This window comes from Dendrobium catenatum, unplaced genomic scaffold (genome assembly GCF_001605985.2).
Source record: "Dendrobium catenatum unplaced genomic scaffold, ASM160598v2 fragScaff_scaffold_313, whole genome shotgun sequence".
Taxonomy (NCBI): Eukaryota; Viridiplantae; Streptophyta; class Magnoliopsida; order Asparagales; family Orchidaceae; genus Dendrobium; species Dendrobium catenatum.
Genome location: NW_021318775.1, coordinates 2,212,019 through 2,229,644, shown reverse-complemented (window position 1 = coordinate 2,229,644; position 17,626 = coordinate 2,212,019). Strand labels below are relative to the sequence as shown.

The window sequence follows — 17,626 nt, the reverse complement described above, 5'->3', positions numbered from 1 at the left end:
ACTTATAGTCGAACTGAACGTCTCGGAAATATGAACCCAACGACACCAAATTCGACTCAATACGAGCCCAAAGGAGTCCAAATCGAAGTTCTGAAGCACATTTAGAAGGTTCAAACCATAATTTGGATTACCGAACATTTTCCAATTGTGATATGCTTATAGTCGAATCGAGCGACTCAATGAGACAAATCAACGAGCCCAAGATCATCAAATTATGATATCATTAATATATTCAAATATCAAATAAACGATCTATAATCAAATGATTCAACATCGGCCATCCATTCAAACCACTCACAATTTACCTATAATCTTTCTCCTATTTTACTAGTCATGCCACTATCAGAAAGTTATAAATAGATCACTCATTTCTCATAGAAAGGGACCCAAAGGGGGAAGAAGGAGGCCCAAACAAGAAGAGAAGAAAAGTGACTCCTTCTCGACCACCGCTGGACTTTCACCAGGTAGCCGACCAACACCAGAGTTTTGCCCGATCGCCAACTGATGACAGAATTAAGCAAAGAAGAAAAAACAAAATGAAGAGAATCCTCCTCGACCGCCATCGAACTTCACCCAGCAGCTAATTAACGCCGGAGTTATGCCCGTAAGCCGAACGTCGTTGGATTTCTACCTGACGCCAGACTTCTATCTGATGCCATACTTTTGTCCATCGACATACTTCTACTCGTCACTCACGGGACTTTTGCCAATCGTCAAATTCTTACCCAATGCTAGCTGGATTTCCTCCCGCCACCATATTCCTACCCAATGATAGACTTCCGCCCATCACCGAATTCCTACTCGACGCCAGACTTCTGCCCGTCACCGGATTCATACCCTATGTTGGACTTCCGCCCATCACTAGATTCATGCCCGACGCCGAACTTTCGCTCGTCACCGGACTTCCATCAGACTTCTACCCGACGCCGGACTTTTGCCCGTCATCAGAAATTTGTTGGACTTCTATCCGACGCTTGACTTCTGGCCGACACAATCCATCCAACCTTCGTCACCAGACAATGGTCTTTATGTCATTCTATAAAACCCCTCAAAAGTTTATTTTTGTGAGTGCTATTAGTCCGGACGAACTGGCCTTAGTACGAGACGAACTGAATAAAATTGTGAAAATATGTATAGTTAGTACGGACGAACTGTTTGGACGAACTGAGTAAAAATGCAGGTTCGTCTGGATGAACCTGGGTGCATCGGGATGAACCGTCGGGACGAACTGAACCCGAGAGTTTCGTCCAGGGACGAAATAAATTGGAATTAATTTTCGTCTGTACGATCCGTGTCTAGAGGAGTTCTTCCCGGGACGATTTGGGCATCATCCTGGACGATCCTGCTTGATAAATTAAGGATTTGAGATATTTTGAAGAGAGAAAAAAAGGCAAGAGAGAGAAAGAGAAGGAAAGAGAAAGAAGAGGCTTGATTTCGGAGGCCGCAAAGCGCTTTTCGTCCGTCGCCGCTGTTAGAATATTTGTTTGTCTCAAAGTAAGGAATCCAAATCCTATTTCTGATTTCGAAGATTTTGTGTTTTGGTATTTTTTTGTTCAGTTTTGTGTTTCCGTTACCGAAATTCTTGCATATCTTTGTATTGACGAAACTTTTAACGCGTAACTTTTGGTATGTTATAGAATTGATGATTTTGCACGATTTGAGTATTTTATGGAAAGTTTTTACTGGGTATTTTGATTTATGTGGGATTTTTATCGAATAGAAAATTATCTGATTGTTGGAAATTTTTGCTTTAGTACAAATAAAGTTTTGAAACGTTCTTTTATACGATTTCTGGTAATTTGGTAATTTTCTGAAACTGTGTATTTTGTCTCTGTTTGGGATTTCTGTCGACTGTACGATATTTTAAGGATTTTCTTCAATTGAGTTAAATTATGTTTGTTGATTGTTATGTATTAATGAGATATATATGAATGTGCATATATGATTGAATTAATGTTATTGTTACTGAAAGACAAGTAAAGACTGGTTGAACCGTTGGTTGGAGACTGATAGACCTGACAGGATGGTGGACCGACGAGCTTTCCTTTAAAATGGGTTTGGTGTTATCCTCTACTGATCACGTGATTACAGAAGAGAGTCATAATGAGATTATTCTGCCGACGGGCAAGAGTGACGACTCTTATTGAGCCAACGGATACAACGATACATCGATATTTCAAGATTGAAAGACGCCGTAATAGCCATGTCTTTTACTTGTTGAGTAAAGGCTGGTTGAATCGTTGGTTGAAGATTGACCTATCAGGATGGTGGGCCGACGGGCTTTCCTATAAAAAGGGTTTGGTGTTATCCTCTATTGATCACGTTATACAACAATTGGGAGTCATAAGGAGCTTATGCCGACGGGCAAGGGTGACGACTCTATTATAGCCAACAGATTACTAACATACTAACCTTGAAAAATGCCTTAATAGCCAGTGATTGTACTTGTCGAGTAAGACTACTGTACTGGAATGCATGTGTAAAATATTATTCTTATGATCTCATTATAGATTCACTGATTTATCGATATTGACTGATTTATTGTTATGAAATTGATTTATGGATTTTGAATGGATTTACTGATATTGAATTGATTTATTGATAGTGAATGGCTTTACTATACGGATTTATGAGTTTTCTGTCATTGCACGATTTCATTGATATTTCATACTGTACATGTCACTGAACACAAATACCGATAATGAATATTGATATTGCATTGATTCATTGATACTACAGATACCGATACCGATACTACTGATCCACTGATACATTGATTCATTGTACCGATCTTATAGCATGTGATACATCGAATACTGATCGATACATGTGATACATGTGATACACTGATCACGTGATATAGAATATGATTTTACTGTATTGATTGATTTTAATGGTTATTATTAATTTATCGATTTGATTTTAACTGTCCTTACGATGTATTGAATTGATCGTTTTATGTGATTTCATATCGATTGAGATTATTAACCGGAATTGATTTCTTTATTAATCTGATTGATTCTATTGATATGATTGAGTGATGTTAATCGTATTTGATTTGACGGATTTACTAGTACTGATTATTGTACTGTGATTCGTTTACTGAGGATTTATCGTTACTGTACGGATTTATTGTTACTACATAATTTCACTGTTATAGCATAATCGTTCATGTCGTCATTAGATTGTTACTGATATTGATACATACGCGACTACTACTGATTCATTGTGCTGACATTTATGCACGTTATATACTGAGAAAGTGACATGTGATTCACTGAACACGTGATATCGATTACTGGATGTAGGGGTGTAAGTGAGCCGAGCCGGCTCGCGAGCCAGCTCGAGCTCGATAACAGTGACACGAGCTCGAGTTCGAGCTCGACTGTCGAGCTCGACTCGAGCTCGAGCTCGAGCTCGCTATCTATCTAACGAGCCGAGCTCGATAAGGGCCAAAACTCGACTCGACTCGACTCATTTACACCCCTAACTGGATGACATATGATTTATTGAGCAAGTAATATTGAATAATTGGAATTTATAAGTGTATGCTTTGATACGATTCTGCTCCATTGATTAGACTGATGTGATAGATAAGACGACTACTGTAGAGATTGATGCACGTACTGATTTATTGAACATTACGGATTTTCTACTTTTCACTGATTCTCTTATTGATGATTTTGGATTATATTGTCTATGCATTGATTTCTGTTTATGTACTGATTTCCGTATCTGCATTGACTCACTGATCATGTGCAAGTGACTGGTATGGATTTGACTGATTGACATGCATATTGTTTCAGTGCCGTGCTTTAATTTCAGTTGTAGGCTTTGGTGACATGCTGGGCTTTTTGAAGCTCATTATATATTGTTAACAATTTCAGGTCAGAGCAAGGGAGCAGGAAGTGATGGTTGATCAAGACTGTCGACGAATCCTTTCACTATGGATGCCTGGGATGTCACACCTTCGTTGTCCGCCGACTACGGTTCTTCCGACTTACATCATCCACCCCACTATAGTCCTTCCGACCTCCGTCTCCCATCGACTATGGCCCTTCTGACCAAGTGAACAAGTCAGCATTGGTTCTTCCTATTTTCACAATTTAACACACTCTATATGACGTACATTTGTTACATAAATGTCATGACCTTCCTTCCAATGTAGTGCCCCATTTGTTATCAACTGCAAATAATAGTGGATTCATTCAAACAGGGCTAGACCCTGTAATTTTTTCCTTTTTTAGTGTTTTTCATGTAAAAATATTGGTGTCTCCTATAAATGCTGCACCATCTCTCTTTATCTAATTAAGTGTTGGATCTTCATACAAAGCTAAGACGTTAAACTTTATATTTCTCTACCATCACGAATACTCCAGTATGCAACAATAAAGAAGGTGATCTATTCTAAGGGAGTGTTTGGTATTGGATTCGATTTAACTTTAGTGCGATTTAATAAATCTTAGAAATCCGGATTTAGTAAATTTTGAGGCTGATAAATCCTAAAAAGTGTTTAATATGATAAATGTTAAATCCTGAGAAGATATTTGGCAATATATTTTAAGATTTATAGCAGTTAGATATTTAAATTGTATGATTATCAAAATTATTAAGTTCAAATTATTCATTAACTATTATTTACACTATTAATTATATATTTAGTGATATATATTTTAAGTTATATTAATTAAACTAACTAAATTATTTTTAATTATTTATTTAATTATGTTAAATTAGACAATTATTTTATGTACTAATTATATTATTAATTTACTAAATTATCATTATTTTAGATTATATTAATTAAGTTAGTAGTGATAACTTAAGAGGCTCGTAGGGTTTGCATTTCAGCTGCTCCTTTCGTCGTTGCTGTTCGGCATCCGTTGCTTCGCAGGAGGTGTATAGATTGCACGCGTCGCTTATTCGGCTCCTTCGTGGCTGTTCGACTTCGCTACTTCGACGACTTTCCCTTCCTGTCGGATCGGAAGTTAGGACATTTTTGATCGGACACAACAACGGGAGCTCGCTGGCTTTGTAGGTAACTTTCTCCCTTTCGCGCTCTTCTCCGGCCAAATACCGTAATTTCGTTAAATCCGGGAAAGGTTTGGATTAGGATTTACCTGGATTTACCGGGATTTATGCCGTAAATGCGTAGAACTGCTCGGATTTGCGTTTGGCTGGATTTACGGTAAATCCTACTTAAATTGCAGGTAAATCCGATACCAAACACCCCCTAAGGCTATTTTCTCTGACCCCTTGCTTATTCTTGCTATTTTCTGTGATTGATTTGGCGAGATTATCTTCTCTGGATTCACTTCCCTTCGAGTTTTTTGTTTTTTTGTTGGATCTATTTAAATGAGGATGCGTTGTTTGTATGCTGTCCTTATTGGATCTTTTGTTTGGGAGGATTGGGGCTTTCCTCTTATTTATATTTATAGATTTTCAAAATTTTCCAGTTGTGTTATATTTTGCTTTGTTTAGGCTCCCACGGCTATCCTGAAGGTTAGTTATTGTGTCTGAGAAATCCTTGTATGTTGTCATCAGGGGTTGGATTCCCTCGTAGATGTAAACATGTTCTAAAATCACAGCTGAATAAATGGGTATATTTACTAGGGAGTTTGATTCTTTTAGCGATCTGTTGGGTTTAGCGTTCCAGTCAAATTATTCTTTTGTTTCTTTAGATGGTGAAAAATAAATAAATTTCCGGCTATCGTGAATTTTAAATTAATCCATTTCTGATATTAAATTACATCAATACGATTCTTTTGGTCTTGTTTGGTTTACTACATTATTATTAGGAATGAAATATTAGATGGATTTGTAAAACCGATGAGAGTGGCTTTTATAAAACTATTGTATGATTGCTGTTGATGTTGATGATGTTTTGTCCTATAATGCATTCTATTTGTGAGAAATTAAGAATCTGGAAGATATATTGAGGTAATTAATGGTGAAATACATATTTGATTATATTCACTCCCAAAAGAAAAAGAAATTCATCATTGTTTGTTGCTTTATGGCATCAATAATCTTTAAAGCTTGCGTTGTAGATATTGAAAAAAGCCTGCAACCTTCTTTATCTATTTTAGTAAAGCAGGAGTGTTTGTGATTATGATTTTTGCACTTTGGTGGGGGACCTCTCTCCTTTCAAAGTTAAATATACTTCTGATTTTACTAAGCAAGTTAATGTTTGTGTGCATTTTCAAGTTTTAATATATTTTTCATTATATGAAGATTTTATGAGTATTGCAATAAATACATGTAGTAACTATTTGATTTACTTGGCATTTTCATTGTTTAATCATTCTTTGTGGGATCTTAGATTTTGGGTTAATTATTTCCCAAGTAGGTGTTATTTGTAATAACTTTAGTGTGTTTTTGTGTATTAGAAAAATGATTTAAGTCTAGGATTATTTCCTTGCTCGCTATTTTGCTTATGGAAAAATGTTCGTTGATACTTGTGTCTTTATAGCATCTTTTGGAAAAATGATTCTGCCACTAGAGATGTTTTCCCTTTCACACATATATGGATTGGTAGGTTACGTATGTTTATAATATTTGGTCCCACATCATCTTTCTATTAAGAATTTGAATGTGCCAGCATGAAAGTTGTGCAACATTTGTGGCAATCCATATATGTATTCTCATATCATCCTTTTTTGAGGTTGATGCTCTCACTAACTAAACCAAAAACCATGGTAGAACTATAATGGATGATATTGTTGAGGGTATTGATCTTAGTATATTGAACTTTTGTGAAAGCTAATATGAAAGGCTTATTAGGTTGTTGTAGTGTTATTGTTTTGTCAAACTCCACTGGTTATGAATGCAGAGTTGGGTTTTTGTATGATATTCTTGAACTTTAGATATTGGAAGAGGTCTTTTGCATTCCTTTGTTGTGTTTGAACTTTTTGTGGGTCATTTACAATAAACCATCTCAACTATCTTTTTATTTTATTTTATTTTTTGTTTATGGATCTTACCTTTTCTTCTTAGCAATGGTTTGTTTGGTATTGAGTTGCTTTACTTTTAAAATTTTGAAACATTACTATTTTTTGTATGGAAAATGTACTAAGAAGGTAATCTACTTTGCATGCACCTCCTCAGCTTCACAGTGCTCATAATACTTTGTTAATTTCTGTGAAGCTATGGCCTACTTCATGATAAAAATCCCAACAGAATGACTAAATAGGTTTACTGGTTGAAACTCAATGAGTGAGTTGGCTTTGATGATTCATGGGATATATTTGCATAAATTTTAGCTTGTTTAAGTCATCTTGAAGTCCTCATGCAATTCAGATCATTATTGCCTTCATTTGTTGTTTTTGCAATACATTCGCTAATATTTGAGTTGATGCTTTTCAAAATCATACATAAAAGCTCGATGCATATGACCTTCTTATAGAATAAAGCAATTTGTTTATGTTATTGTGTCATCTATAGGATTAATTATTCTAGCATTTTCTGGTTGTCATTTGCGCATTTAATTTTCAGAAGTTCTGGGCTTGTTATTAGGCTATGTGACTAGTTATTGTGTTTCTTGGCCATGAACATGTGCATAGCTATGGTATGCCATGGCACCCAATGCCAAGTTTTTGTGTTCTATTTTGAGTATTTACAATCAGCTTTGTCTTCTTTACAGAAATAGCATACGTAAGCCTTTTTTTTTTGAAGATGTCTGTTTAGCATAACCTTGCAAGTGCTCGGTTTCTACTTGTTTGTACATTTACATACATTGCTATATGTGGACATGCACAAGCGGCTTAGTGCTGTGGACATTGGTGGAAGGGAAAACGCTACTTCATGAATGCTGTGGACATTGTAGCATAGAAGTGTGAACATGAAGTAGAATTTTATCGCTTCCATTGGTTATTCAAAAACTCGACACAATTCCTGATGTGGTATTCTATGAACTCTTCAATGCAATTCTTTGCCGTGCATTGCAAAGCTCCCACATTAAGCTTTTCTTCTGTTGTGACTGTGAGGAGAGGAGGGAAGTGAGGATTATCGTGATGAAAATTCTTGATGCACTACATTATTTGAATGGTTTGATAGAGTTTAAATGTTGCAGTTTGATATAATGTAGATTATCTCTAATTTTCTATTTTAGACTAAGTGTAGCTTTGTTTTTAAAGAATGGTATAGTATTTGTTGGTCATCCATCCACTATTGTTTCATGCCTTTTCATACAAGCATTGGCTAGTTAGTTGGGTTCTTTCATGCACTATAACTTATAGTGGATTAAAATAATTCTTTGGATTGATCTCTTACACAAGTGCATCATAATTGTTGTTGCACCATATTATATTATGATTCTTTTTGCTTCAATGCTTTAAGAGATAGGAGTAAGGTGAGGTATTTTACCTCTTTTGAGAATGGGGCGTTAGTCCAATAAATTTTAGGGGGATTTATTTACATACCACAATGCTCTTATGTATTTACTTATCTTACACTTGATTTTTTAGATTTATTTATATAACACCATAAATTCTAGATCACATAAAAAATACTAATATTAACTTTTCTAAAGTTAAATTGCCCTTTTTATGCATATGCTTTGATGTTATATAAACACTAGGGTGTTACGTAAGTAAATGTAAAGTTTAGGTTTAGATATGTAGATGGATAAAATTTTTGTGGTATGTGTGTAAAAGCCTCATATATTTAATATCTTTTAGTGTTTAGTAAATAGAAAATATGATTAAAATTTTTAATACAAGGAAAAATTGAAATAAATTTAAAATCTGAACTCCAACAACTATATTATTTATATTCTTAGTCCATAGTCTAAACCCAATAAGAATATAAAATTTTGAGAAAATGAGATGCTAAAATTAAATTAAATAAGTTATAATTTGGCATATTGCTTTGATGATAATGAGTGACAAGTCATTAAGATAGATGAAGAGCATTGAAGGAGTCTCTTGTTAAACTAGCAGAGATCAAAGATAGATGGGGTGCAAGGAAGATTAAGGCGAGGTGGGCTAGTGCTTGTTGAGGAGAGATTGAGTTGATAGGGTTGTCTTAGGTAGTTGACAGTCAGCGTAAAACTTGTCGAATAATCATGACATGATATCTTTAATACATTGTGTAAATGCTAAGACGTTCTCTAGAAGCAATGCGCTGTATGACCTGAATACAACAAGAAGTGTGCAAGGGCTGCTGTATTGGCGCCTAGGTGCAGTGTTAAATAAGCAAGGGTTCCTACATCATGGGTGGATGTGGGAATAGAAGCTAGTCCATGAAACTAAAATTTAGATTGGATCTTGGAATATAGGTTCTCTTACAGGCAAATTAATGAAATTAATTGATATTATGATTCATAGGAAGATAAATATTTTATGCATTCATGAAACTAAACTAAATGGGTTGGAATGAAGGCTAAGGATATTCATAATTTAGGATTTAAACTTTGGTATTATGGTAGAAGTCGTACTAGAAATGGTGTATGTGTGATTATGGATAAGAGTTTGAAAGATAATGTTATAAAAATGGATAGAATTGGAGATATAATTATTGCTTTGAAGATTATTGTTATTGCTGAGATTATTAATATTATAAGTGCATATGCTCCTCAAGTAGGTTTTGATATTTGTTTAAAATTAAAATTTTGGAATGACTTAGAAGAAGTAATTCAAAATATTCCTCTTGAAGAAAGATTATTTATTTGAGGAGATTTAAATGAACATATTGGTACAGAGATAGAGGATTTTAAAAGTATTCATGGTAGCTATGAGTTTGGAGTGACTAATGAATGTGGTAAGATTATATTATATTTTTTTTATAGCTTATGATTTTGTAATTACTAATACCTTATTTAATAAAAGAGATGAGTATCCCATCACTTATAAGGATAGATATAGTAAAACTTAGATTGATTATCTTTTTATAAGAAAAATAGATTATTTAGATTATAAAGATTGTAAAGTTATTACGAGTGAAAGTTTATGTACATAACATCGCTTATTAGTTTCAGATTTAAGATGAAGGGGCAGAGCATGAAAAATTTAGTAAAATATTGTTCTAAGATTAGATGGGGGCTTTTAAAAAATACTATCAAAAATATTTTTGAGATTAAGATTCGAGATCTTAAGATTTCCTATCACATCGCTTATTAGTTTCAGATTTAAGATGAAGGGGCAGAGTATGAAAAATTTAGTAAAATATTATTCTAAGATTAGATGGGGGCTTTTAAAAAATACTAGCAAAAATATTTTTGAGATTAAGATTCGAGATCTTAAGATTTTGTCTGTGCATGGGGAAGCGAATGTTATATGGGATAAAGTGACTAGTAATAAGAATGTTGCAAATGATGTGCTTGGAGTTTCAAACAGAAAAGCTCCTAATAATAAAAATAGTTGGTGGTGAAATCAAAATATGCAAGAAAAGATAAAACATAAGAAGCTTTGTTATAATAATCGATTTAGATGTAAAAACTCTGAAAATTGAGAAATATATAAAGAGGTTTACAATTACACCCCATTTATAATAGTTTAAAATTTAGCAATTTGATAGTTTAATTTACATTATGTAATGAGGTTGTTGCCCCATTAATGGGGTGTAATTGGTGAGCTTTAGTTGCTCGAGGTAATGGGGTCGTGCATGCCTAGGACAAATTTATCTTGCCCTCCCAAGTCGAGACCAAGAAGATTTCTTGTAAAACATATTGTTACATCACGGCACTATATGAAGGGTAAAGGTAATGCTACCCTGTTTGATTTTTGTTTCTTATCTCCTTTAGGGATCTAAAATAGAGTGGATCTTACATTGTAGAGGTCAATGAAATGTTTATGATTAGGAGTATTTTATGCAGATGTTTGTTTGGTGATGGTTGAAAATTTAATGAATTTTCAATTGAGCATAGAGTTGTATCATGTTTTATGTCATCCTAAATTATTTGGTTTGGCTCTATAAGTGCTAATTTTCCATTTATTCTTACTTAATTTTACATGAGGCTTTTTAAATTTATTCTTTTTGAATCATTTTGTACGACTTCTATCCATGTTATTTTAGGTTTCCTTGTTTCATTCATAACATCTTAAATATTAAATTTAGCCATCCGTATGAGTCTATTTTCTAATCTTCATTGTATATGTTCACTTCATCTAAGTTTATTTTCAATTATTTTATCTTCATTAATGCTGCTCTAATTATTCTTCTAATCATTTCTTAATTTCTCCCTAGTTTTTCCATACTTATGCTAACATTTTCATTTTCCAAAGTCTACTATCAACATCATTTTTCTTTCGGATACTTTTATCCATATATTGATACTAATGTTTCTCAAATCAATTTGGATTCATGTTGGGTAGGTATACTATGGAAGCTATACATTTATTGAGAGATTTGGTGGAGAAGCTTAGAGAATAAGGAGGATCTACATATGATATTTATTGATTTATAGAAAGCATGTAATAAATTTTCAAGATAAGTGCTCTGGAGAGTTCTAGAAAAGCAAGGAGTTAATAATGCTTATATTCAAGTCATTAAGGATATGGATGGAGAAGTTGTTACTTGTGTTCAAACACAAGGTATTTTTAGTTAGTATTTTCTTATTTCAGTTGGACTACATCAAGATACAGCTTTAAGCCCATATCTTTTTGGTTTAATCATAAATATCTTACTAGATATTTGCTAGAAGATGTACCCTAGTGTATGCTATTTGTTGATGATATTCTTCTTATTGATAAGGCCAAAGAGGGAGTTGAAGGAAAACTTGAATTATGGAGGTCAACTTTGGTGTCTAAAAGTTTTTGTTTGGGTAGATCTAAAATTGAATATATGGATTGTAATTTTAGTATTAATAGATCTAGCGGTGGGATTGTGACTTTGGGCGATCAAGTTATTAAAAATATTACATGGTATAGATATCTCAGGTCTATTCTTCAAAGTGATGGTGAAAATGATGGTGAAATAGATAGGGACATTATTAGTAGAATTTAAGTTAGATGGTTGAAGTGGAGGAATTTATCGGTCTGTTGTGTGATAGTATAGTATCCCTCAAACTTAAGGGAAAATTCTATAAGGTGATGGTGAGATCTGCAATGCTTTATGGTGTACAATGTTGGCCATTAAGAGGTTGTTTAGTTGGAAGTAAAATGGGTGCAAATTATTTCAAATGCAGGAGTTTTGAAAATATTGATATTTGGTTGAATGAAAAAGGAATGCAAAGTAATGTAAAGTAAATGTAGTGTAAACGATTTTAGTTCATTTTTGAGATAAACCAAACTCACCCATTTTTGGGCGAGAACAGTTTACACCATAAGCAAACTTGCTTGATTGCCACCAACCACCATCGTGGTTGCCTCTACTTGTTGTCGGCCGCCACTTCCTTCACAAGGCGTCCACTATATAGGCCTCCATCGTTGCCCACCGTTGGCCTCCACTGCCTTCACCAGTTGCTGGTTGTCATCACCCCATAGGTTGCCATCCTCCACCCACAGCCATCATCACCCACCACCAGGCGCCACCACTGCCGCCGCTAGCAACCATCACCTCTAACCATCGCCGCCGGCTGCCACCACTACAGGCCTCCATCTGTCACCACCATCACCACTAACCCCCAACCATCGTCGCCATCGGCTGCCAGCCATCACCACCACTCGTCGGCCGCCATCATCTTTTTAGACTTTAGATTACATTTAATTTATTTCAAACTAAAAAAAAAAAATCATTCACATGCATTTACTTTACACTCATCCAAAAGGTATTCATTTTTCACTATATATATATTTTACATTGCATTCCTTTTTTTAGTCAAACTAACATCTCCTAAAAGAGAAGCATAAAATTAAGTTAGGTGTTACAAAGATTATGATGCTCAGATGGATGAGTGGTTGTACACTTAGAGACAGAGTGTGTAACGAGTATATTAATGAGAAGGTTAGAATAGCTCCAGTGGCTGATAAGATTAGAGGCCTTACATGGTTTGTTCATATAAAACACCGGCCTTTTGATGACCGGGTTAGAAGAGTAAATGTATTAGACCCGGTCTATGTTAAGAAAGATAGATGTAGAACTAAAAAGACTTGGTTATAATATTAGAAATGACATTTTCTTTTTAGATTCAAATGAGAATTTGACTCCTAATATGATGCAATGGAAAAAAAATATATTCATGTAGCCGCTCCACGGTGGGATAAAGGCTTGATGTTCTTGTTGCCGTTGCCAGGTCCCAAGTCCTGGATGAGAAAAGTGGAGGGTTGCGTTAGGTAATCGACAGCCAGTGTAAAACTTGTCAAACAATAATGACTGACTTTTAGTAGGACACAATGGAGAAAAATGATTCATGTAGCCGACCCCACGTAGTGGGATAAAGGCTTGATGTTGTTGTTGTTTAATTATATTAGGACCATCCAAGATCCGCTATGCCTTTTTAGAAGAAAAATGTTCATTTGTATTGAGCCTAGGGGTGTAAGTGAGTCAAGCTGACTCGTGAGCCAGTTCAAGTTCGGCTCGATAAATCGTTCGTGAGCTTAGCTCGATGAGCTAATGAGTCAAGCTTGAGTCAGACCTGACTCAACACGTTAGCTCGCTAGCCAACTCATTTAAAAAATATTAATATAAAATACACTTAAAATATATTAGCAATCGATAGCTTATGTACAAAGTTGTTAAAAATATTTAAAAAATTATATAACAATTTCTTATATTAAGTGATTATTTATTCTTTTTCTTCTAATTTCTTATTCTTTTTTCATTTTATTATTATAATTATTTCAATCATAATCATTCTCACTTTTTTCATAATAATTGAACAAGCTCGTGAACCGACTTGAACTCATAGAATTAAGCTCGAGCTCGAACTTAGTTAGTTAATCAAGCTTGGATGGACTCGCTTCAATTTATATGCCATGTTGCGCCAATTCTAACAGCATTTATGGACACTTTGTTTGTCCCAATATGTTAAGCAGCTATGGCCGTTTTATTTCTATTGAAGTTTGGAAGCGCAGAACTTGTGTTTCTGTTTGTTTTGCTGTAAGGTTATGCAGCTTGAGTTCAAATGAGTGTTCTGCATGCACAGAAATCTTAGTTTGTGAGAAGTTTCTTGAATTCCAAACTTCGACATAGCAACCTCAGGAAGCCCGGAACAAGTAGAAACTTGGAGTATCTTCATGTGAATTAAATTTTCTTTTTATTGAAGCTCCTTTTTTCACTAAATTTCAAAACTTAGGATTGATTAACCGAAACTGTCATCTCCTGCCAATTGATCAGGTCCATAATTGTAATTAGAGTTCACATGTCGTCAGCATCCAAGTCAAAATCAAAAGACAAGTCCACTCCAAGGGCTGGCAAAGAACAGTCAAAGGTTTCAATAAAACCATCTCCCATGCCTGCATATGGCGGAAATGGCTCCTCTACTAGCGTTTATAATCCAGTTTTGGGGACTTTTCACACCCTTGAGATATCACCACCTCTCTTTCCGCCCCAGAGCAATAGCCGTTTTAGAACCATTGATGACCCAGAAGATCATTCTGGGAATTCACCAGGTACGACGGCAGAATATGATTCTTTATCCAACAATGATAGTTGTTCTGGTGAGTCAGAAGACCAGAAGGAGAAGCCTACCAGCACCGCGCCTCGCATAGATGCTATTCCTGGATGTGACAATAATGACAAACGAGACAAGATTCGCCAGAAGAATGAGAGGAAGCACCAACGCCAAAAGGAGAGGCGAGCTCAAGAATTGCATGAAAGATGTAATGCGTTCCTGACATCTAGGAAACTTGAAACTCTTTCCCGTCAGCTTGTGGTGATGGGATTCCCTTCTGATCGAGCTTTCATGTCTCTCATAATAAATGAAGGTCGAATGGAGGACTCTGTTTCTTGGTTGTTACATGAAGGGCTAGAGGACAACAGACAGCACGTTTTGGCTAACTTGGAAGATAAAAGCCACATAAAGCTTGATATTACCGATGAGCTTTCCAGGGTTGCAGAACTGGAGGTCAAGCTCAAATGTACAAAACAGGATGTTGAAAGGGCCGTTGTTGCTTGTGAGGGTGATTTGTTGAGGGCTGAAGACAGCTTGAGGTCACAAAAACAAGCTGCCACTGCTGTTCCAACGCCCAAGTCAGATGAATTTGTCGATTCCACTGGTCTGAATAGTAAGATTTCAGGTCCTAATCATAATAATCCAGTCTCGATAAGAGCTGCTCCCATTCAACAACAAAGAAGGGATGAAAAGGATCTCAACTACTCCAAAACAATGCTTCCTGGTACTTTGCCAGATGAATATGCAAATAGAAGCCTTCAGCAGGCTTTTAAAAAGATGCAGCTCAAGCCAACTGATTGGTCAAGAGTTCCGCCCACCGCATTTGATAAAAGATGGTTGGCAATGGGCAGTACTCCATCTGTTTCATACCCTTCTTTGGCTTCACCAGTGCAGATTTCAGGACCTCCATTGAAATCAGAATCTCAGTTTGTAGCAACAATGGGCCATGAAGTCCAGACAGGCCTTCAGGAAGGCATTGTTATGCGACGCCCAAAGCAGCAGAACTTGAGCGTTTCACCACCACCAGCTTCAGGATGGTATCCAAGTGGTTCTCCTGGGCATAACCTTGCCAGCATGGGCTCAACGGGCTCTTCCCTGCATCAGTTCTACCCTCAAAACAACTTTCATCCAATGCGGTCGGGTCCGGCGGACTTGCCTGCAGCAACTGGTTGGAGCAACCAAGCCTGGAATGCTTCAAGAACCACCTCATCATCGTTAGCGAGTCCTTCGTCTTTAGGACTTTTCACCTCCTTGGGTTCGTCTGGGTCCTCGGCTTCGTCGTCGCAGAATGATTGGAACGCTAGTGGCTTAGCCGCTCACCGGGATTACTCATCTATTGATTGGAGCCTAGATTTGAGCTCACTAAGACCATCATTGCAGTCCGACTCATGGTCGACAATGCTTATGGGAGGAAATGCTACAGAAAGGCCTCAAGTGAATGTTGGTGGTGGGGTCTATCTTCCAGGATTACAGGAAGGTGGTGGTCTTTTGGCTGATCCCTCAGTACCATCTAATTCCCAGGAGTGGAGTAACCCATTTGAGGGTAGTGATCTCTTTAGGGTTACCAGGCAGTATGTCACTTCCCCTACTCTGCAATAAATTTATGATTTCAAATGGCAAAAATGAACGCATTGCATGATTTGTTGGCATTTTATTTCCTTCATGTCTATTACTTTTCGGTATCATATTGCATCCATTTTGATTACTTTTGATAAGTTTTTTTAAATCAAATAATCAAATAATGGAGAGTATTGACTCCTTAAAAAAAAAAAAACTATATAGCTCACCAGATATATATAGATAGAATAATGTGTTATTATCTAATACTTTTTAGGCAAAATTTTAGGAAGAAGCACGGTCCGTGGCGTTATTAGGGGAAGAAGCATAATTGGGAAAAATTTTAAATAGTAGCAACTACACTTTAAAGTACGGCGCATTGTAGAATGCGCTTAAATTAAACGCGCATTTAAAGAATACGCGGAGAAATAGAGCGAATGCGCTTAAATGTTCAGCGCATTCTGAAGAATGCGCTGAAATGTTCAGCGCATTTCCTGCTTGCTGACGTGTTCCAGCTGTGGATCATTATCTCTTTTGGCGTTATCGACGACCAGATCCGCAAATTGCGGCCAATTTGCGCTGGATGGGTGGCATTCAGTGCAGCGAGGTAATGATAGGGCTTTGATGAGAAGGCGTTGGGAGTTAAGCGGTAGGCGTTGGCTGGTATGCGGAGTGCCTATAAAAACGGGGCTGTGGTGAAGAGCAAAATTGCATCAGCTCTAAGGTCGCACTGCCCACTTCCTTAGCTTCAGAGAGAAAGAGAGGTAATTAATTTTTTTTTTAGTTTGGTTTTTATTTTTTTTGTTGAATATTTTTTGTTTTTAGTTTTTAATGCATTTATTTGTGAGCTGCCAAGAAGTGAAATGTATGATTAATTTTTCTTGATGTATTTGCAATGAAGAACTCTTGTTTGCTTAATTTTATAATTTGTTTGTTATTTATTTCTTAGGATATTTAGTCTTATTAGTAGAAGGTGTTAATGTTTTAGTGTGGAGTTTATATTGGAAACAATATTTTTATTTTTTCGTCATGATTTTATTTGAATTTATTTATAATTTTATGCTTGACCGGAGAGCTTATTTATCATATTGCAAATCCATGTGATAGCCTTGCCACAGTCTATTAATAATATTAATTTAAAAGTATATGATAAATTATTTGAAGAATAATTAATTTTATACAGTGTACTTATCCGTTAAATAATTACTTTATATGCAGAAATAAAATGTTAGTTTAAAAAAAGAAACTAAGCTTGACTGCTAAGGATATTCTAAATAAATGTTTTGCTTTATTATTTTTGGAGAGGAAAAAAACAATAAATATTATTCCTTAGCAAAAAAGTTTATGTTCCAGTATAGTATTCCAAAAATTTTCAATAAAATTTAACCATTTTGTTGAAAGATATTAATTTTCCTAAAGTTTTAAAGCTGCATCTATACGATCAAAATATTCAACTCTATTAAATTAGTTGTACTTTGGTATCTTCAAAAACAAAATTCCGAAGTGTTTTTTGGATAGAAAATGAAAAACAATTATCGGAATTTATCCAAATTGAGCTAGATTTATAACTTAAGAAAG

The 17,626-nt window shown here is 35.5% G+C and overlaps 1 protein-coding gene across 1 annotated transcript; it reads left to right on the top strand.

Moving 5' to 3' along the window:
* The first annotated feature begins 4,846 nt into the window (after positions 1 to 4,846).
* Positions 4,847 to 16,196, top strand: LOC110105051. The gene is made up of 2 exons (XM_020834410.2): positions 4,847 to 5,034; positions 14,215 to 16,196. The coding sequence occupies exon 2, from the start codon at positions 14,240 to 14,242 to the stop codon at positions 16,088 to 16,090; it is 1,851 nt and encodes a 616-aa protein (XP_020690069.1). The 5' UTR covers positions 4,847 to 5,034; positions 14,215 to 14,239; the 3' UTR covers positions 16,091 to 16,196.
* Positions 16,197 to 17,626: the final 1,430 nt, after the last annotated feature.

What these genes read in the sequence shown, in the direction of transcription:
- LOC110105051 (XM_020834410.2), top strand. Translation starts at nt 14,240, where the DNA reads ATGTCGTCAGCATCCAAGTCAAAATCAAAAGACAAGTCCACTCCAAGG.